The 21,367-nt window shown below is 44.5% G+C and overlaps 1 protein-coding gene across 1 annotated transcript in view; it reads right to left on the bottom strand.

The window, feature by feature from the left end:
* The window catches only part of LOC135083845 (transferrin 2), a 25,920-nt gene extending 4,596 nt beyond the window's left edge, over positions 1–21,324 (bottom strand). Inside the window, exons 1-14 of the mRNA XM_063978585.1 lie at positions 21,196–21,324; positions 20,763–20,956; positions 20,068–20,190; positions 19,548–19,709; positions 18,916–19,049; positions 18,084–18,250; positions 17,439–17,583; positions 15,773–15,982; positions 15,073–15,181; positions 14,389–14,571; positions 13,090–13,260; positions 11,163–11,332; positions 4,629–4,772; positions 3,669–3,856 (exon numbers count right to left, since the gene is read on the bottom strand). Coding sequence (XP_063834655.1) covers positions 3,669–3,856; positions 4,629–4,772; positions 11,163–11,332; positions 13,090–13,260; positions 14,389–14,571; positions 15,073–15,181; positions 15,773–15,982; positions 17,439–17,583; positions 18,084–18,250; positions 18,916–19,049; positions 19,548–19,709; positions 20,068–20,190; positions 20,763–20,956; positions 21,196–21,238 — 2,143 coding nt within the window. The 5' untranslated portion in view covers positions 21,239–21,324. The remainder of the gene's footprint in view (positions 1–3,668; positions 3,857–4,628; positions 4,773–11,162; positions 11,333–13,089; positions 13,261–14,388; positions 14,572–15,072; positions 15,182–15,772; positions 15,983–17,438; positions 17,584–18,083; positions 18,251–18,915; positions 19,050–19,547; positions 19,710–20,067; positions 20,191–20,762; positions 20,957–21,195) is intronic.
* Positions 21,325–21,367: the final 43 nt, after the last annotated feature.

Here is a 21,367-nt window from a genome sequence, read left to right as displayed (position 1 = left end):
CGCGCGCCCACCACTCGCGGCGGCGGCCGCCGGACACTTCAGCGGGCGCAGTGTGCCGGACGAAAGCCACGTCACCGCCGCCTTCCACCATGCAGCGGACTGCGCCCAGTGACCGTCGTGTGTAGTGTGACAGCAACTAGAGCGGACACTAACCGTCCGGGCACAGCAGCTGCAGGTCCAGCTGTAGTCTAGACTTCTAGAGGGTAGAAGGATGGAGACACGTGTATCGTCTTAGCATTGCAGCAACAGATCCGAGTTTATAATACAGACACAAAAGTTGATCGAGCTATCGCCTAGAGGAGAGATGAGGAAGGTGTGTCTCGTACCGTCCGGGCACAGCAACTCTAGAAAGAAGAAACTTGCCGTCCGGATACAGTAACTCTAGAGGGGACACTGACAGTCCGGAGCAAACATAGGCTTAGTCTTAAGCTGTCGCGGGCCGGATTGATGACAGTGGCGGGCCGGATATGGTCCGCGGGCCGTAGTTTGGAGACCCCTGGTCTATAGGAGAAGAGGAAGGTGTTTCTCGTACCGTCCGGGCACAGCAACTAGAGCGGACACTCACCGTCCGGGCACAGCAGCTGCAGGTCCAATGGCAGCAGGTCGCGCGCCCACCACTCGCGGCGGCGGCCGCCGGACACTTCAGCGGGCGCGGTGTGCCGCACGAAGGCCACGTCACCGCCGCCTTCCACCATGCAGCGGACTGCGCCCAGTGACCGTCGTGTGTAGTGTGACAGCAACTAGAGCGGACACTCACCGTCCGGGCACAGCAACTGCAGGTCCACCTATAGTCTAGACTTCTAGAGGGAGGGCAGTAGGCTGGGGACACGCGTATCGTCTTGGCACAGTAGCGACAAATCGAGTTATACAGACACAAAAGTTGCTCGAGCTATCGTCTAGAGGAGAGAGGAGGAAGATGTTTCTCGTACCGTCCGGGCACAGCAGCGCTAGAAAGAAGGAACTTGCCGTCCGGATACAGTAACTCTAGAGGGGACACTGGCAGTCCGGAGCAAACATAGGCTTAGTCTTAAGCTGTCGCGGGCCCGATTGATGACAGTGGCGGGCCGTAGTTTGGAGACCCCTGGTCTAGAGGAGAGAGGAGGAAGGTGTTTTTTGTAGCGTCCGGGCACAGCCACTCTAGAGCGGACACTCACCGTCCGGGCACAGCAGCTGCAGGTCCAGCTATAGTCTTGAGGGAAGGTTGTAGGGTGGGGACACGTACCGTCCGGGCACAGCAACTAGAGCGGACACTCACCGTCCGGGCACAGCAGCTGCAGGTCCTGCTATAGTCTAGACTTCTAGAGGGAGGGTAGAAGGATGGAGACACGTGTATCATCTTAGCACTGCAGCAACAGATCGAGTTATAATACAGACACAAAAGTTGCTCGAGCTATCGTCTAGTCTAGAGGAGAGAGGAGGAAGGTATTTCTCGTACCGTCCGGGCACAGCAACTCTAGAAAGAAGGAACTTGCCGTCTGGATACAGTAACTCTAGAGGGGACACTGGCAGTCCGGAGCAAACATAGGCTTAGTCTTAAGCTGTCGCGGGCCGGATTGATGACAGTGGCGGGCCGGATATGGTCCGCGGGCCGTAGTTTGGAGACCCCTGGTCTATAGGAGAAGAGGAAGGTGTTTCTCGTACCGTCCGGGCACAGCAACTAGAGCGGACACTCACCGTCCGGGCACAGCAGCTGCAGGTCCAATGGCAGCAGGTCGCGCGCCCACCACTCGCGGCGGCGGCCGCCGGACACTTCAGCGGGCGCAGTGTGCCGCACGAAGGCTACGTCACCGCCGCCTTCCACCATGCAACGGACTGCGCCCAGTGACCGTAGAGAGTAGTGTGACAGCAACTAGAGCGGACACTCACCGTCCGGGCACAGCAGCTGCAGGTCCTGCTATAGTCTAGACTTCTAGAGGGAGGATAGTAGGCTGGGGACACGCGTATCGTCTTGGCACTGCAGCAACAGATCGAGTTATACAGACACAAAAGTTGATCGAGCTATCGTCTAGAGGAGAGAGGAGGAAGGTGTTTCTCGTACCGTCCGGACACAGTAGCGCTAGAAAGAAGGATATTGCTGTCCGGACATAGCAACTCTAGAAGGAAGGAAATTGCCGTCCGGACACAGTAACTCTAGAAGGAAAGCAAACTCTACAGGGAGCGGACACTCACCGTCCGGGCACACCAGCTGCAGGTCCAGCTATAGTTTAGTTAGAGGGAGGGTAGTAGGATGGAGACACGCGTATCGTTTTGGCACTGTAGCAACAGATCCGAGTTATAATACAGACACAAAAGTTGCTCGAGCTATCGTCTAGAGGAGAGAGGAGAAAGGTGTTTCTCGTACCGTCCGGGCACAGCAACGCTAGAAAGACGGAACTTGCCGTCCGGATACAGCAACTTTAGAAGGAAGGAAATTGCTGTCCGGACACAGCAATTCTAGAAGGAAGGAAATTGCCGTCCGGACACAGTAACTCTAGAAGGAAAGCCAACTCTACAGGGAGCGGACACTCACCGTCCGGACACAGTAACTCTAGAAGGAAAGCCAACTCTACAGGGAGCGGACACTCACCGTCCGGACACAGCAACTGCAGATCCAACGGCAGCAGGTCGCGCGCCCACCACTCGCGGCGGCGGCCGCCGGACACTTCAACGGGCGCGGTGTGCCGGACGAAAGCCACGTCACCGCCGCCTTCCACCATGCAGCGGACTGCGCCCAGTGACCGTAGTGTGTAGTGTGACAGCAACTAGAGCGGACACTCACCGTCCGGGCACAGCAACTGCAGGTCCACCTATAGTCTAGACTTCTAGAGGGAGGGCAGTAGGCTGGGGACACGCGTATCGTCTTGGCACAGTAGCGACAAATCGAGTTATATAGACACAAAAGTTGCTCGAGCTATCGTCTAGAGGAGAGAGGAGGAAGATGTTTCTCGTACCGTCCGGGCACAGCAGCGCTAGAAAGAAGGAACTTGCCGTCCGGATACAGTAACTCTAGAGGGGACACTGGCAGTCCGGAGCAAACATAGGCTTAGTCTTAAGCTGTCGCGGGCCCGATTGATGACAGTGGCGGGCCGTAGTTTGGAGACCCCTGGTCTAGAGGAGAGAGGAGGAAGGTGTTTTTTGTAGCGTCCGGGCACAGCCACTCTAGAGCGGACACTCACCGTCCGGGCACAGCAGCTGCAGGTCCAGCTATAGTCTTGAGGGAAGGTTGTAGGGTGGGGACACGTACCGTCCGGGCACAGCAACTAGAGCGGACACTCACCGTCCGGGCACAGCAGCTGCAGGTCGAGCGGCAGCAGGTCGCGCGCCCACCACTCGCGGCGGCGGCCGCCGGACACTTCAGCGGGCGCGGTGTGCCGCACGAAGGCCACGTCACCGCCGCCTTCCACCATGCAGCGGACTGCGCCCACGTGACCGTAGAGTGTAGTGTGACAGCAACTAGAGCGGACACTCACCGTCCGGGCACAGCAACTAGAGCGGACACTCACCGTCCGGGCACAGCAACTGCAGGTCCAGCTATAGTCTTGAGGGAAGGTTGTAGGGTAGGCACACACGTATAGTCCGGACACAGCGGCTCTAGAGGAAAGGAACACCTTACCATCCGGACACAGCAACTCTAGAGGGAAGGAAATTGCCATCTGGACACATCAACTCGAGAGGGAGCGGACACTCACCGTCCGGACACAGCAACTGCAGATCCAATGGCAGCAGGTCGCGCGCCCACCACTCGCGGCGGCGGCCGCCGGACACTTCAGCGGGCGCAGTGTGCCGGACGAAAGCCACGTCACCGCCGCCTTCCACCATGCAGCGGACTGCGCCCACGTGACCATAGTATGGCTCGGACGCGTCTCGGCGGCACCGTCTAGAGAACCAAGAGGCATAAAATTTTTAGTTTTACACTAGAATAGTTCGAGAAGCGATTGAAATTAAGAAACACAAAAAACAAAATTCAATCGGGAGGACGGATTTAAATTGTCACCAGTGTGGAATCCGGTGATTAATAAATGCAAACCGCGAATTTTGCCGTCGAATACGGATACTGTGAGTGTTGTGTGTCGTGGTAACATCACTAGTGGTAGTGTAACAAATGACAATATGAGGGTAGTTTAAAAATCTTCAAGCCCGCCCGAACGGACGACGCCGCGAACCGCCAGTCTGCTTGTGACCACGGCTGCAGCATTGCAGCCGAAACGTCAAGCCGTGAGTACATAATGTAACTCATTAATAAACGTCGCGTTAAGAACCGTGTCGTTACTATTTTAACCAAGAGGCATTGTTATAACGCTCGCCCTACTACGAGACTATTTCCACCTCTCGTTCCCACCGCTACAACTCCTGTGTAGCCAGGATCTACAGCTTGACCGCCAATAAAAACCCAACCAGTGAAGGTCAAGTTTGTCCCGGGGGAAAATAAAATGTCATTGTCTCGCCCTACTAGCTGTTGACGATTCTAATATCTGGGTGCAAGTGCATGCAATAAGTGTTTGGCACGTGAACCGCTATTCCACACAACCGTCAAATATGCATCACTAAATAATGTTTACATTGCACAGTTTTGTTAAAATGACGCAAGTCAAACAAACCTAGAAACTTGCATCAACATAAATCACAATAGAAATTAAATTCAAACTTACCTGAAAGACGCTCCGTGACACAAATGGCACAGGTTATCCTGCGGGATAGTATTGGAGTCGACGTATTCGCTGCTCAGCGCTCCAGGTGCACACGACTTGGTGAAGTACTGGGCGGCCGCGTGGGCGCCGTCGCACTTGTATGACCTGCGCGATAGAGGCTAGTTTAGCTTGGCAGTATTACCGAGGCAAGGTATTAGTTATTTACAAACACATCTCTCGCTACGCATCCTAGTACTATCTAGTGGAAACGAAGCATTAATTAGAAATAATTTAATCACAATTAAATCTTTCAAACAGATCTATCTTTCAGCGACGCCCCGTGACACAAATGGCACAGGTTATCCTGTCCCTTGACCCTTTTTAGATGCCCTGTTTGCAATGACCCGCCCGTTTTTAAATGCCCTATTTGCAATGACCCTTTTTCAGATGCCCTGTTTGCAATTACCCTTTTTCAGATGCCCTGTTTGCAATAGCCCTTTTTTTGATGACCTGTTTGCAATGAACTTTTTCTGGCTTACCTGATCCACCCGTTAGAGATGAGGTACGCCAAAGGGTACACCCAGCCAGCCGCCATGCCAATCCCAGTATGGCAGGTGTTCTTGCCGCGAAGGTAGGTCAGGTCAGTGTCCGGATCTTGCTCTTGTAGTACCAGTTATTACCGCTTGAGTAGATAACTGTGCTCACCATGAGATTACGTTAGGTGTGCTCGCTTGCGAGTGCATCATAAAAATCTATGAAGACTTTAGTTCTTGAAAGTAGCCGCTAGGGGCGCTGCACAATCTGTCATTTAATTTTTTTGTCGCTAGTGAGCACACCTAATGCAGGCCTAGCTCACTCCGCGCGGTACATCCGATAATTACTGTTAATTATGAAAAATCAAAAACGTTAAAATAACGGTATCGTTGTGGCCAATGAGATGCTGTCATAGTGACATTGACAATACGTCAATGTCACACTAGCATCAAACGTCAGAATAGAGGGACGCGCGGAGACGACTCCGCGCGCTTTTGTGCTAAGTGATGAATTGTATCTAAAATAAGGCAATATAATGTGAAAGATGAGTATCCAGTGTTTTATTTATGAGAATAGATCTACCGGCCTTTAATAGTTCAGAAGTGAGATCTGAAACCTATGATAGTAACGTGATTTCAAAGTGTTCCAGGTGACCAATGTTTCGTGTTATTTGTCACGAATGTTATCACAAAACGCCCACGATTCTATGATTATAATGGAATATGATGAAGAAAGAATGTCAAGGAAACCACGCTGACAAGCTGTGTGAGATGCAGAAAAGTATTTAAGTACGAGAAATGATGGACTCGAATGATGAAGATACTCCTCCCGTAACTTGGCTTGTGGTCACGTAAGTGGTGAACAATTTGACTAACGATGGCCCCAGAGCAGGTACGATTCATTAATATTATCGATTATTCTAACAGCAACAATATTAACACGGATGCATCAAATGTTATAGGTATTGTCAGTCTTTACTGATAATGCCAGGAATGTGTGTGAAAGCTATGGTATGTGCTCACTTTAATTACAATGCCTAATAAACTATTTTAGTAAATCAAATTAAATTGAACGGTGTTCATTTGTTCATGTTTACATTCTGCAAAGAATAACTTGTTGAGATTTAAAATCTATAAATAATAGATAGAATTTGGTCAGATAAATTAAATATAGCCTGACCAGGAACATAAAAACCCTGGCATAGAGGCGCGTCAATTGCATTTGATAGTGCAACACTGAGTATAGTCGCACCCGTGTTAAATTAATAGGCTAACTTTATGTATCAGGATTCAGGATTACGGGCTAATTTGATATTTTCATATATTAACGAAAAAATATTATTATAGGTAACCTAGTTTAAATAAATTAAATGAAACCATCAATCGAGCTAGTAGGATTTATTTTATTATTCATCAATAATCAAATTCAGAACTTGAATATTCAACTGCAATGTCTGCTCATGAACGCTTCAAACTCGGTACTTCTTTCCCAATTCCATAAAATTCAACACTTAGAAAGTGACAAAAAACTTTAAAATAGGTAGTTGAAACAAACCACAGCTAATTTTCATAGTGGACTGTACTATACGATAAACATGTCAGTCAATTTGACAACCTTTGTTGGAAACATTATTCAATGAAAATATTGTCCGAACCCTTGGTATTTCTCTTCGACAAATACTTTAACACATTGTGAACCACTTTTCTTTCACGACTATAAAAAGATTTTAGCAATTTCATTCACAAAATCAATTGCGCACATTTAAAATAAAGTTTGTTTACACTTTGACAGCAATAGACTGACATGCAAGGTGACATGTCAATGAAGTTTTCAGTTACTGTTGCCATTAAAAGAAATTAGTACCATTAGTTTTCCGCAACATGGCGAGGGTTTTTATGTTCCTGGTCAGGCTATAAGTTTGGTGATCATGCCCGAGTAACCTCTTGGCATTATTTTGGAGAAGAATTAATAATTAGTTTTATTCAAGTAAATTGAAGCTAAGGTCTGTGTTGTGTAAACCAGTTTTAGTATCATGATGTTTCTTTCTTGATGTTGAGCACTATAAGATGAGATAAAATCTATTAAATAGTTTAATTTGTAAATTGAAATAAGGTAAGGCAGCCAGTTATGCCGTTGAACATGTGGTGTATTTTTGGTACTCTTATAGTGATTGAACTTCAATTATTGTGAAACATAATTATTATTATGTTACATGATGCTATATTTTGAGTTAAGATAATGTTAATATTGAACTTTTCCAACTTATCAATTAATTTCTGCTGCCAGTAGTGATTTGGGTTGTATCACTAAAATTGAAAATTAGTGTGGGTGATTAAAATTTATCCAATTATTATAATTAAAAAAAAGATATAGAATGTGGTACATTTAACTTAAAGAGTATTCTTGTGTACCAGCCATTATTGTTGGTTATTCTTCCCACATGGTGAAAATGATTTAAATCTTGAGGTTATTTATTAGCTGTTTAATAAAAAGGTTACTGGTTGTAGCATGTTGTGTGTGCATATTTTTAGATTTGACTTTAGTTTTAGATATGGTGACTTATCTGTCTGCGGGTTGGCCCTGTGGTGAGCAAATCAGTCAAGCACAATACCTGAGTGAAGCTGAACACTGAACAAGGGTACTTCACATAAATGATTTGGAGTTGGACAGAAGGTAATGCAATACAAAAGGGCATCAGCTGTGATATTTGGTGAGTGAAAATGTAATACAAAAGGAATCAGCTGTGATATTTGGTGAGTTGAATTAATGTTTTATTGCAAGGGTTGAGCTGAGACTAGCAGTGCCACTGCGGCTTGGTTGTTTAACTGTGCTTATTCTTGTCATTGGCATGAAATTGCATACAATTAACTTGAGTGTGAACAGATTGTAATAATAAATTGGCTACAGTCTACTGCTAGACTTTAGAACTTCCCAACTGCCGCTAACAGTCTTAAGCAAAAAGTTATTATTAATAATGGTGAATAAGAGAGTTATGTGTTTGAATAGAAATAAATGCTTATCATTGGTCATTAGCATTGGCCTATTGTGTGGTATACTGCTGTACTGTGCTAAAGTTAGCTATTTACCCGACTGCGCCAGAAGGGGGGTTATGTTTTTGAATAATGGTATCAATGGAGCAAAGTACTAGCAGTGATCAAATAAAGTTTATATTGGTGATGATTGTGTTGTGTGCTTCCCTGTAATGACTGGGTTAACAACAGATACTTGAATATGAAGTCAGTTGCATTGTGGGTGAATTTTGGCCAAGCATGAGAAGAGAAGTATTGTACTTGTTAAATTAAAGTTCTTGGATATTTCCATGAATGCTTGTTCCTATTTGAGGATGGTAAGTTCATGGAAGTATGTGCAGTTTCCAAAGATAATAGTTGGAAGTGTATTGCTGTCAACACAACAATAACAGTAACAGTAAGTTTATTATGATAAAGTTGCATTTGTGTGTGAAGCAAATTTGTGTTCACTAAGACGCAATGTTAAGCATAATTTGTTTCACTGTTTATTACTGGCATTATTGATGATGATTTATGTAGTTGTGTTATTCATCTTAATATTTTAGAGTTTACATTGAAATATTTTATTATCTAAATAAGGATAATTTTAGCAAATTTCTTATGATGTTGTGATTATGGGAATGGTTTGATAATAATAATAATAATAGGGGTATGATGTACTATGTGAGGATCATACACCAGTGGGCATTGTCATGAAACTGGGTGGACTTTGTCATTTTGTGTGAGATGGATGTCCTGATAGCTGTGTGAGGAGGACATGTGGCATTGTCTTGAAACTGTGTGGACATTGTCATTCTGAGTGGGATGTCTGGTGTGACATCAGGAATTGTGAAGATGTCGTGTCTTGTGTGGGAGACATCATGAACTATGATGTTTTGGCTTGTGTAGCGACATCATGGGGCTGTGTGGCGAGGCGCAAACTGTGTGGAATGGCCTAATCTGTGTGGGTTTAAAGAGAAAATGTTAAAAGAACCATAACCAATCCCATAAATCATTTAGGTCCGATAGTATTTATTTTATTTGTATTGCATTGTATAACTTCATTATAATAACGTCATTAGGAGTTCACAATGTTCTAAATTAATTCTGAATAATACCGAAGAGAAGATGCAGTATCATGAGCAAATGGAGAACCTACTGAGAAAGGCATACGCCGGGCGCTGTAGTGGTGACTTCGTGGAAAGCTTCAACGACATCGAGCAAGCAAAGAAGTGATTTTTCAAGTGGACGAAGACCACAGGAAGGCGGTCTTCCATGTCCGGAACTGGAACAGCAACAACGACAGGCTGCTAGCAGTCGCCCCGAGCGACAGGCGCGCGAAGAAAGGAGCGACTCCCCTAGAAGCTCCTGAAAAGCAGTGGTGCCTCAAGACCGGATGGGACGAGCCCGTGCTGGAAGACGTCGCAGCATACTTCGAGAAATGGCTGTCAGACCTGCAGATTATGAAGAGACTGTTTATTCCTCGATACTACTACGGGGGGAGATAAATGAAACTCCGAGAGCTGCAGATCTTCTGCGATGCAGGCGAGGAAGCCTACGCCGCCGTTGCGTATTGGCACCTCACTTACAACGACAGGAAGGACGCGGAAGTTGTGCTGGTAGCTGCGCCTGTCAAAGTGGCTCCAGTGAAGACACAAACGATATCGAGGTTGGAGCTACAAGCAGCATGAACGGAAGTGCATCGGCTGCCTGTAGAAGACACTATCTACTGGAGTGACTCCTAAACTGTGTTGCATTGGCTGCGGAATGGAAGCCGCCGCTATACACCCTACGGAGCGCATCGACTTGAAGAGATCACCGAGGAGACAAGGCCGTCGGAGTAGCGTTTGAGTACCCACTCACTTGAACGTAGCCGACGTGGCGTCGAGAGCGGGATACGTGCCTACATCGGAAGAGGATGAGTCTGTTGTTCCAAGGGCACGTCGTGGGCGCCTATGAGCGCGTTCACGGCCAGCGTGTGGTGCGAATGGTGGCACAGCCGGATCCCAATACGAGGCGTCAAGTGTGCTATGAGTAGAGTAGACCTTCGAGGGCGAAGGAAATGTAGGATGGCCGAACTGTTAATTATGAAAAATCAAAAACGTTAAAATAACGGTATCGTTGTGGCCAATGAGATGCTGTCATAGTGACATTGACAATACGTCAATGTCACGCTAGCATCAAACGTCAGAATAGAGGGACGCGCGGAGACGACTCCGCGCGCTTTTGTGCTAAGTGATGAATTGTATCTAAAATAAGGCAATATAATGTGAAAGATGAGTATCCAGTGTTTTATTTATGAGAATAGATCTACCGGCCTTTAATATTACCTACAGCGAAGCGCCCCGCCGGCGGGTATTATATCAGTCGAGTGTCACGCGCGCGCCCGTCAGAACGCTGGCGTGCGTTGTAGTACCTAATTCTATGATCGAAGTATTATTTAAAAATGGTCATAAAGAGAAAGAAATATTATTGTGCGGCGTTCGGGTGTTTAAATTCGAAAAGAAATCTACCGGATTTATCTTTTTTTTCGCTTCCCAAAGATGCTGAATGTATAATGTATGTTGGCCATGTAGGTAATCAATAATTCTTAGGATAGTATAGGAACCTAACCTACCATGACTACTGCTCAGAATGCGTTCGTTCGTTTCAGCCAAATGACGTCCACTGCTGGACAAAGGCCTCTCCCAAGGTTTTCCATAATGAATGCATACTTACCTACATACATACGTACCTCATTACAAATAAGTAGATTAATATTTTTTTACTAGACAGCAACCCTAACAGCGTAAGAAGAGTTCAGAGGCACGCGATAGAAAGAGACAAAACTTGTAGGTGAATAAAATTGTAGGTACGTAGTGCTGTGCGAGCTGAATTCGACTGTATCGCGTCGTAGCAAGACTCGCATTTATTTAAATGGTCTTGCGGAGTAATCCTTCTGTACCTGTACTATTACTTATTCTGTGCCGTTTTTTAGATGCCCTGTTTGCAATTACCTTTTTTTATAGCTTACCTGATCCACCCGTTAGAGATGAGGTACGCCAAAGGGTACACCCAGCCAGCCGCCATGCCAATCCCAGTATGGCAGGTGTTCTTGCCGCGAAGGTAGGTCAGATCAGTGTCCGGATCTTGCTCTTTGGCCACTGCCACTGCATAGTACCAGTTGTCGCCGGTTGTGTAAATCTGGAAACGATGTTGAGGTTATGACATGTCATGACATTATTTCACTTTATTTCTATTTAAATCCTCAGGATTTTAAATAGATAAAGCCTGGTCCGTGAGCACGTAGAATTTTGTCCAATGACCCCAAGCTACCTATCCTTATCGCTCGCGCGTAATTATGTTGCTCGCGCTCGCACACTCACTGCGGGCGCCCGTCGCACAGTCGCGACAGCAATATAATTACGCGCGAGCGATAAGGATGGGTAGCTTGGGGTCATTGGACAAAATTCTACGTGCTCACGTACCAGGCTTTACAATGTTCAAAGAAAAGCTGACTTCAGTGTTGACAACATTTTATGATGTAGAACATCAGTTCTACGGCCCTCAGGCCGTTGGAGAAAAAACGTTCTCGAGTGGCGATCATAGATCAAACTGAAGTCGTAGTGTAGGTAGGCCTTTCACTTGATGGACTGACGATCTGTTGAAGATTACCTGATCTTCTCAAACTGTCTAAGTGAAGGTCAAATCCACCCTTTTGCCTGTGTTAAATAGAGGACAAGTTCTGCAATGGAGATTAAATGACCTAATGATGATGTTGATGATGACGATGATGCACGAATGAAGGACGTGTCTTAGGCTGAGTTGCACCACCTAACTTTGACCGAAACCATAACGATAACCAGTGTTTTATGTATGGACAGTTTGACAGATTTTAGACTCAGACTTACCTCCTGCATGAAGGGCACGAGACGGTGGTTGCTCGCGGCTCGTAGCATATCGGCGGCGTCGAACAGAGCGAAGTCGCACGTGCCTTCAGCAATGGCTCGCTCGCAGTGTCGTGTGCTGTGACGTAATATTACATGCTTCTTGCAAAATGGCACCTATTACAATGACTTAACGTACCTCCTGCATGAAGGGCACGAGGCGGTGGTTGCTCGCGGCTCGCAGCATATCGGCAGCGTCGAACAGAGCGAAGTCGCACGTGCCTTCAGCAATGGCTCGCTCGCAGTGTCGTGTGCTGTGACGTAATATTACATGTTTCTTGCAAAATGGCACCTATTACAACAACTTAACGTACCTCCTGCATGAAGGGCACGAGGCGGTGGTTGCTCGCAGCTCGTAGCATGTCAGCTGCGTCGAACAGAGCGAAGTCGCACGTGCCTTCAGCGATGGCTCGCTCTCAGTGCCGTGTGCTGTGACGTAATATTACATGTTTCTTGCAAAATGGCACCTATTACAATGACTTAACGTACCTCCTGCATGAAGGGCACGAGACGGTGGTTGCTCGCGGCTCGCAGCATATCGGCAGCGTCGAACAACGCGAAGTCGCACGTGCCTTCAGCGATCGCTCGCTCGCAGTGACGTGTGCTATGACGTAATATTACATGTTTCTTGCAAAATGGCACCTATTACAACGACTTAACGTACCTCCTGCATGAAGGGCACGAGACGATGATTGCTTGCGGCTCGCAACATGTCAGCTGCGTCGAACAGAGCGAAGTCGCACGTGCCTTCAGCAATGGCTCGCTCGCAGTGTCGTGTGCTGTGACGTAATATTACATGTTTCTTGCAAAATGGCACCTATTACAATGACTTAACGTACCTCCTGCATGAAGGGCACGAGGCGGTGGTTGCTCGCGGCTCGCAGCATATCGGCAGCGTCGAACAGAGCGAAGTCGCACGTGCCTTCAGCGATGGCTCGCTCGCAGTGTCGTGTGCTGTGACGTAATATTACATGTTTCTTGCAAAATGGCACCTATTACAACGACTTAACGTACCTCCTGCATGAAGGGCACGAGGCGATGATTGCTTGCGGCTCGCAGCATATCGGCAGCGTCGAACAGAGCGAAGTCGCACGTGCCTTCAGCAATGGCTCGCTCGCAGTGTCGTGTGCTGTGCGCACGCCAACATACTAGTGTTGGAGATAAGAACGCTGCTTTTAGCGCCACCTGGACATGATAACAAGTAGGTTAAGTCTATGTGAACCAAATGCTTGACATTTGTGACGAGCAAATTGAGGGTCGTCAAACTCTTCGCTTCCAGTTTAATAATCCTCGAATTTCTGTAAAATATTTTTGAGAAAATCAGACTGGAAACAAAGAAAAGTGTGTAAACTTTGACGCGTGACGTCATATGACACGCGCCCATAGTACGAGACTATGTCGTTCTACTGCAAGTGACGTCACGAGATTTCTTTCTCTCGTCGATTTTGTCCAATGGACAAAATTCTACGTGCTCACGGACTAGGCTTTAGATGTAATCAATACAAAACAAAAGACGCGCGCGCAACAATCCCGTCGAATACTTTCTCTTGCACACCAACTACCTGTCTCGCTCACACCCACCGCTAGCTGCTGCTACTTCTCTTTAAGGACTAGACGACGTGTAACATCGACATAAAAAGAAGACGCGCGCGCAGTAAGCCCCTCGAATACTTTCTCTCTCGCACACCAACTACCTATCTCGCTTGCTCACCGCCTCTTTAAGGCGCGTGCACACGGGTGACTTTTGTCATCGTGAACTATCTGTCTTGCTCACACCAACCGCTACCACACCGCGACCGCCGCGCGTCGTTGTAAAGAGCCGCGCGGTTTAAGAGTAGGCGCACACCGTTGATTTTTAGTTGGCCGATAGTTGTGCCCGATTTTAAATTGTATGAAGAATCGGCCAAATCGAATCGGCGTAGTGTGCGCACTCCCATACTGATCAACTGCCCGACTAAACTATCGGCCGACGAAAAATCAACGGTGTGCGCCTACTCTAAGAGTGATAGCAGTCAGCCCAGACCCGCTACCTAGGATTTTCCGCATACCTATCTAAACTAAAGCCTGGTCCGTGAGCACGTAGAATCCCGTCCAATGACCCCAAGCTGCCCATCCTTGTCGCTCGCACGTAATTATGTTGCTGTCGCGCTCGCACACTCACTGCGGGCGCGCGTCGCACTGTTAGACAGCAATATAATTACGCGCGAGCGATAAGGAAGGATGGGTAGCTTGGGGTCATTGGACGGGATTCTACGTGCTCACGGACCAGGCTTTATCTATATGTATGCCAATTTATGTATGAACTGAACCTACCCTCATTTTGATACACTTCTCCATCTCAGCATCGCTAGTAACACACAGCATGGCGCGTTTGACCGGGCAGTCTCGGATCCCTAATACAGCTTTCTCCGCTTGATCGCCGACGAACTTGTTGTTTAGAATGTGTTTGGCTGCTTGCTCCTCCTCTTTGAGGACTAGGAAGTTTATTGTTGCGTCCTGAGAATGGAAAATATAGAATAGAATATTTGTTTCAAAATTAGGTATGTGATCTACAATAAATATCCGGCAAATGAACCGGTAGAAATACTTTCTGGATACTGTAATGCAATACTGAATAATGCAAAAAAAAAATGATGATGATTTTTTAAAAATGATGTTTCATCAACATCATCATCATTTCAGCCATAGGACGCCACGATCCACTGCTGAACGTAGGCATCCCCCAATGATTTCCACAATGGCCAATTTCCAAAATGATGTTTATTTATTTAGACATTATGCAAAAGGTGGGTCGAGGTGGTCTGAAAATATTTTAGGATTTTTCAACCATTTAAACCAGGCGTAGCGCCCCTGTCCTTTTTTGGGGAAAGGTAAAAATGTGATACCTATGTAAATGAGCCACCAGAAAAAATAGATTACAATAGTTTTCTTAGTGTTTTTCATTCTTCACAAAACAGTTGGTAAGATAAACTCGAATTAAAGATTGTTATTACATACCTGTAGCAACAAATCCGTGGTGCCATTTGAACTAAACAGCTGGAAGGGTAACTCGATAGGCTGTCCAGCCGCGTCCACACGCTGTTGGAACGGCGAGTATGTGCTTGACCTGTTGACAATGTTTGAGTTAGTTCTGGGCTTGACCGAGAGATGGCGCTGTACGGTTTTACCTCGCGGTAACGAAAATACACCCAAGAAGCAAGTACAGATTTACAGCTTGAGGGTAAAATTATACTTGGGTGTCGTTTTGCAATGTTTTTAGTGTCAATTGACGAAAGTTTGAGTAAACCAATGATAGAGTAGAGACCACGTCCTGGGGATTTAAGGTTCGTGTAGTACGTTACTTAGGCTAGATGGACCGATGACTTCAACGAGATAGCTGTAATATGTGTAAGTTGTCAATGATGAAGAGCTTTTTTTTTTCAACAAGCTATAATAATAAATATTATTTAGTGGAAATGATGCTTGTATATTAGGAGTATCATCTAACCACTAATTTCATTGTCTCCGATATGAACTACAACACTCGCACGCTCACTGCGGGCGCCCGTCGCGACTGTGCGACGGGCGCCCGCAGTGAGTGTGCGAGCGCGACAGCAATATAATTACGCGCGAGCGATAAGGATGGGTAGCTTGGGGTCATTGGACAAAATTCTACGTGCTCGGCGACCGGACTATAAATAGTAATTATAAAACTTACCTAAACTCATCATTATTCACAGTATTGGGGTTATAATTATAGCTGTCTCTTCTATACGGGTCGTAAATCGACCTCGGCGGTTCCGTACTCGATGTGAACGGGTTACCGTAACCGTCTCGCGATTGGTAACCGGTGGTGCGGTTAGAGTTACGGTTAAGGGGGTTCGGCTGGCCGTACAGCTGGACTAGTTTGTGCAGGAAGTGTTGTAGTCTGTGGACAAAATTGTTTTGTTAACTTTGATAGACCTGTTTTGTACCTGAAATTGCGCGAATAAATTTAAGCGCCACTAAAATTACTTTACTTGTTTCTTTCTAAAACATTCTGGCTTTTCTTTAAAATTCTTGTAATTATTATGTAATGCGACACCTAGTATCGATGACTTTTTGAACCGACTTCAAATAAGGGTTCCGTTTTTTGCCATTTGGCTACGGAACCCTAAAAAGGAGGAGGTTCTATGTTCGGCTGTATGTATTTTTTTTATCTGCTTAGCTGGTTAGGGTCTCCATAAGAAATCACTGGATCTACGGCGCCAAATGATAGGTATAAATAAGGTAGCCCTCCTAGCGACTGTCGCCCAATATGCGCAGTCGCTTATCATTTCATCATTCAATTTACAAGTTGGTGCCACTGTTTTAATAATGTTACCTCTCGATGCTACAGTCACGATCTATAGTTTTTATTTTCATATTATCTACACCAGTGTTTTTCAACCTGTGGGTCGCGAAGCCTCTATAGGGGGGTCGCGAGAGGTCGTAAAAACTACCTCAGTAAAAAAAAACTTATAAAGACATATTAATCCGAAATCTAATAAATAATTATGCAAATGTTGTATGGATTGAAGTATTCGGTCCCTACAAACATCTTTGCAACATTATAAAATGCATGAAAAAACTGTACTAGAGATGGGTTATACTAGGTAAATTTGATACTAGGTGCACCTATTCCAAGTATTTATTAATACTTGATCCAAATACCTATTCCACCTAGTACGTAGTAATTTACCATACTTGACGCGACTAGTGCGGACTAATCCACGTATTATGACTTTAAAATACAATTTTCTTTGAAAAGAATTAGTATTAATAATGCAATTTGAAATTGAATAATAATGTTTTTGCTGGCTGTTGATTTATTGATATCCTCCCTTCATACTTCAACAGGCTATTCCTATCTCACACCTGCCTGCGCTCAAATTTGTTTGTCAGACAGAGACGGAGTGAATCTCTACGTTCGCACATAAGCTTAGCGAGAAATACGCGGTGCGCGTAATACACGACTACGGATTATGCAATAATAACCTCTATTACTTTGATGGTAGGGTCGGAAATCGTGTAATTTAAAAAATACTAGGTGGACGACTACGGATTATGCAATAATAACCTCTATTACTTTGATGGTAGGGTCGGAAATCGTGTAATTTAAAAAATACTAGGTGGATCAAGTATTTTAAAAATTTGAATAGGTGCCACTTAGTACTGTAAAATACCTAGTGTGTGGATCTGTTCTAGTAAATACGTCTCATCTCTACACTGTACATTTAGATTCTGCAGTCTAGTTTCATTGGCGCCACTCTTAAAGCCACTAGCAGGCGACAATACCTTCCTTTGCTAGTAGCGCCAACTGGTGACCACAAATAGAATGACATTCAAAAATAAATAGTTCTCACCTCCGCCGCTGCTTCGGCGTGGCGGCGCTGCTGGTGACAATAGCATCTGCAGGCACGCGACCCCAGTTGCATTCTTCCCAGTCTGTGACTGGTCGTCGGGATCCATCCCGGCAGATCAGCTCGAAGTGGTCTTCGGATACTCCACCTATGGGGTAATAGAAGATCATGATTATACATTGAGGCCACAATAGCTCAAAGGTGACGGTGTCGGACGATTTCGGACTTACTGAGGGTTGACAGTTCGGACCCTGTCCACTGGACTATTGTGGTGAACTTACTCGTAACACAGGCATGTATTTTTAGCTCGAGGGGTTAATGAGACTATTAGTAACTTGTGAAATACAAGTATTCTAAAAAAAAGTCAATGTAAATAGCTAGAAACTAGAACTGCTGATAATTTTCCCGAACTCAATGACCACTGCCACTTCAACACAAGAACAGATAGGTTCTTACTGCTGGTATGTTTCAGTTAGTAGTATCATCAATATCATATCATTTTAATCATTACAGCAGCAGTGTGATTTTCTCTATTTTACCAGAGGCAAATGGAGGATATTTACTACACTTCCTATGCTGGCCAGAACTTTTAGGAGTCAGTTAGTGGTATAATAGGCACTATAAAATATATCCATATTCAACACTTACCCAGTATCTTTCTGGACAACAAAGCGTGCTGTATAGTAGTGTCCCGTACAAACGCGATGTCCCCTGTCCCGTTGGCGACGAGGCACTTCAGAGCGCCTTCGTACCCCGCGTAAGGATCCGCCAGGGTACAACGGAACCCTGCCGCGCCAGTACAGAGTTTGCATAACCTGGAAATTAAGAAATTAACTTTACAGGTTGAACTGACTGCCGATGGGGTAGCAAGGTTCTGGAGTGGAGACCACGTACTGGAAAGTGCACCGACGACCTCATAAAGGTAGCAAGACGACCCTGGATGCAGGCCGCTACCAATCGATCGTTATGGAAATCATCGGGTGAGGCCTATGTTCAGAAATGGACATTTTATGGCTGAAATAATGATGAACTTTCCAAGCTTCTCTGAATAACACTAACCCAAAATTGTCTATGTAAAATTAGACGTAGTTGCTTTGATTATAAATAATGTTAAGTTGCTTTCACTCTGCATCACTTTAGATCAACTTGTATCGTTTATCTGTGGAAACTGATTAGGCTACTGTGCTGTTTTTATTTTTTAAGTTCACATGTATCAATTCATGCCGTTTGTTTCCTTAATAAAGAAGAAAAAAGAAAAATAATAAGCAAGGGACATGAATCATGTTCTTAATAATATGGTTGACAAATTTTTACCCGTGACTATTTCTTTTGGGTGGCTTTGTTCAGGATTAATGTAGCTTTCCACTGGCAAAATAATTGCAGATCATTCAGTTCAGTAGGTCCTGAGATTTTTCTTTCTACAAACAAACCTACAACCTTTACATTTATTGTAAGTATGATTTTTGTTAAAGAAAGTTACTTGTCAGAATTATCTCCAATAGGATTATAATAGTCTTTCAAGGAGTTAGGAGCACAGGATTCCCCAAAGAACTCTGTTGCCGATTTGACATGGTTGTTGCAGTCTGTAATCTTCAGTCCACCTTCTTGCATTAACTGAAACAATATTTTTTATTAGAAAATCATTTTAGAAGAGTAAACACCAAATTCAAACTTCTATTCAACATTTCAACAGGAATATTCTTTTTGGCAAGTATTTTATGCAGAAAGAAAATAGTTGAATACAACCCAATTGAGTTAACTGCGCACCACGATGAATGTAACTCTCCCTAGCACTCACCCACCCGCACACCTCTCTGCGTTCATTCATCCCATCTGTACCAGTTGCCTAATTCACGTATTTTGACAGTCAAGATCTCGCTGACGTTCAGAAGTCTTCCCATTGAAAAACAGTTCTAAATCCGTATTCACAAGGGTCATTTCTCGATAGGATCGCATCTTAGCGACTTGTTGTCATTGAAGTTTTGTTACGTGAATAAGGCTACAGAGCATTGATGTGACGTCACGGCTGCCAGATGCGTAGTTAACTCAATCGGGTTGTATTCAACTATTTTCTGAATAAAATGACCTACTCATCACAAAAAGATCACTCACGACATGTATCGGCATGACCCATCCCGCCAGCGCTCCGACTCCTGGGAAGCAGGCCTTCGCCCCTCGCAGGGCTCCCAGGCCTGTGCCAGGCTGCACATGAGGGAGGCCTCCTTTGTTCACCACTGCCACTGCATACTGGTACGGCTCTGAACGGCCGTACAACTGTTGGTAAATAATTTATATTAATCATTGGAAATACAATTTTATTCAATACAACATGCCTAAGTAGCTGTATTTGGCCAAGGGACTACCTACTGTAAAACATACATTTTAATTTGATTTCAGGATACAAGCAAGGTTGAAAATCTTAGTATCCCTTAAAGATTCCCTTTAAAGATTTAAGTAAGGTTCAGATTCTTAAGTATCCCTTAAATCCATTAAAGATTCCTAAAAAGGATTTTAAATATCACACCTGGAACGTGTTAAGAGAAACAGATATAGTCTATATTCTAGTCTATAAATCAATTTAGAAAGAAAGAAAGAAAGAAAAGTATTTATTATTTATTAAATTTAGTTTTACCTCCATCATAATCGGAACAAGGGAGTGGTATCTTCCAGCAACATACACTTCTCCAGCGTCCAGCCCAATCAGTGACGCTTCTCCTCTGTCCACCCATGTCATGCACTCTTCAGTGTCGAAGGCCTGGAAATTAAATAGAAATGTTTTTTCAGTAAATTAAAAATTTCAAAAGTATTCATTCTTTTTTTGTTAACCAATTTTAACAAAAGGAGAAGGTTCTCAATTCAGTTGGTTCTTTCAGGCTTGAGATCCTATCTATTTGTAAACCTTATAATCTTGTATGCTTGAAACTAATGAATGGTAAGCTGTCAAGAAGAATTTTATTTATCTTTGGGTTATTAAATCATACCAGATGAATATCATCAATAAATAAATGAGCTTGGAAATTGCTCTCAATGAACGAGTTTGTAAGCATTTGCATGTCTTTCTAGAAGTTGTGTACCTACTAGAAGAAAATAAACACAAATTAAAAGTGTTTTTTTTTTATTTTTATCCACAACGAGGAATCTCTTGACCTGTATGTCACCTGATGGTAAGTGACGAAATATTTTGGTTATGGCAAATAACAGGGTTTGTAGGAATTGTAGGTCTCCTGAAATCAGTGAGTCATAGACCATTTGTCTCATACCACTGTTCATTTGTACACTGTGCTATTAAAACCCATTTTAAGACAAATACATGCATTCTCTTCATACCCTTTTGCACTGAAGCTCAATGTAGTCCGCGCCGAACAGCCCTTTATCCTGCATGGCAGTTCTCATCAACTTCTCGCATTTTTCCTGCTCCGGTACTGATATCGTGCACCAAGTTATCACAGACTGCCCTTCCACTCTCTGGTCCTTCAGACTGTTCGCTATAGTCTCGCTCCAAATATCACAGTGTGCGGTTACTGAAAGATATCATCAAGTTTATTGAACAAAACGAGGTTACTTCAACGACTCCGTTATGTCGTTGAAAATACAATATAGTAGTGATTTATATTAGGCTCTTGGGTTATAATAGTTGGTACTATCCAACTAGAACTGTTTTTACAATAGTTTGTTGTTTTTCACAAAGTTTTCAGGACTGAATTGCGACTTCTGAAGTTCAACTTTTAAGTAAGATTTTGTGAATGAATTGAACACTTACCGGCAATAATTAAAATGCCAATCAAGGGGCGATAAGATTCCATTGTTATAACTACTATTTCATATCTAAATTCAATAGAAAAACGTAAATTTAATTTCTAAATGGACACACCCCACCGCAACACAACAAACTTGATTGAACGAATGATAATTTGAAATATTGAATGGCGAAC

The sequence above is a fragment of the Ostrinia nubilalis genome, chromosome 24 (assembly GCF_963855985.1).
Source record: "Ostrinia nubilalis chromosome 24, ilOstNubi1.1, whole genome shotgun sequence".
NCBI lineage: Eukaryota > Metazoa > Arthropoda > Insecta > Lepidoptera > Crambidae > Ostrinia > Ostrinia nubilalis.
Note: the sequence above shows the minus strand (reverse complement) of the source record. Positions and strands in the feature narration are given on the sequence as shown.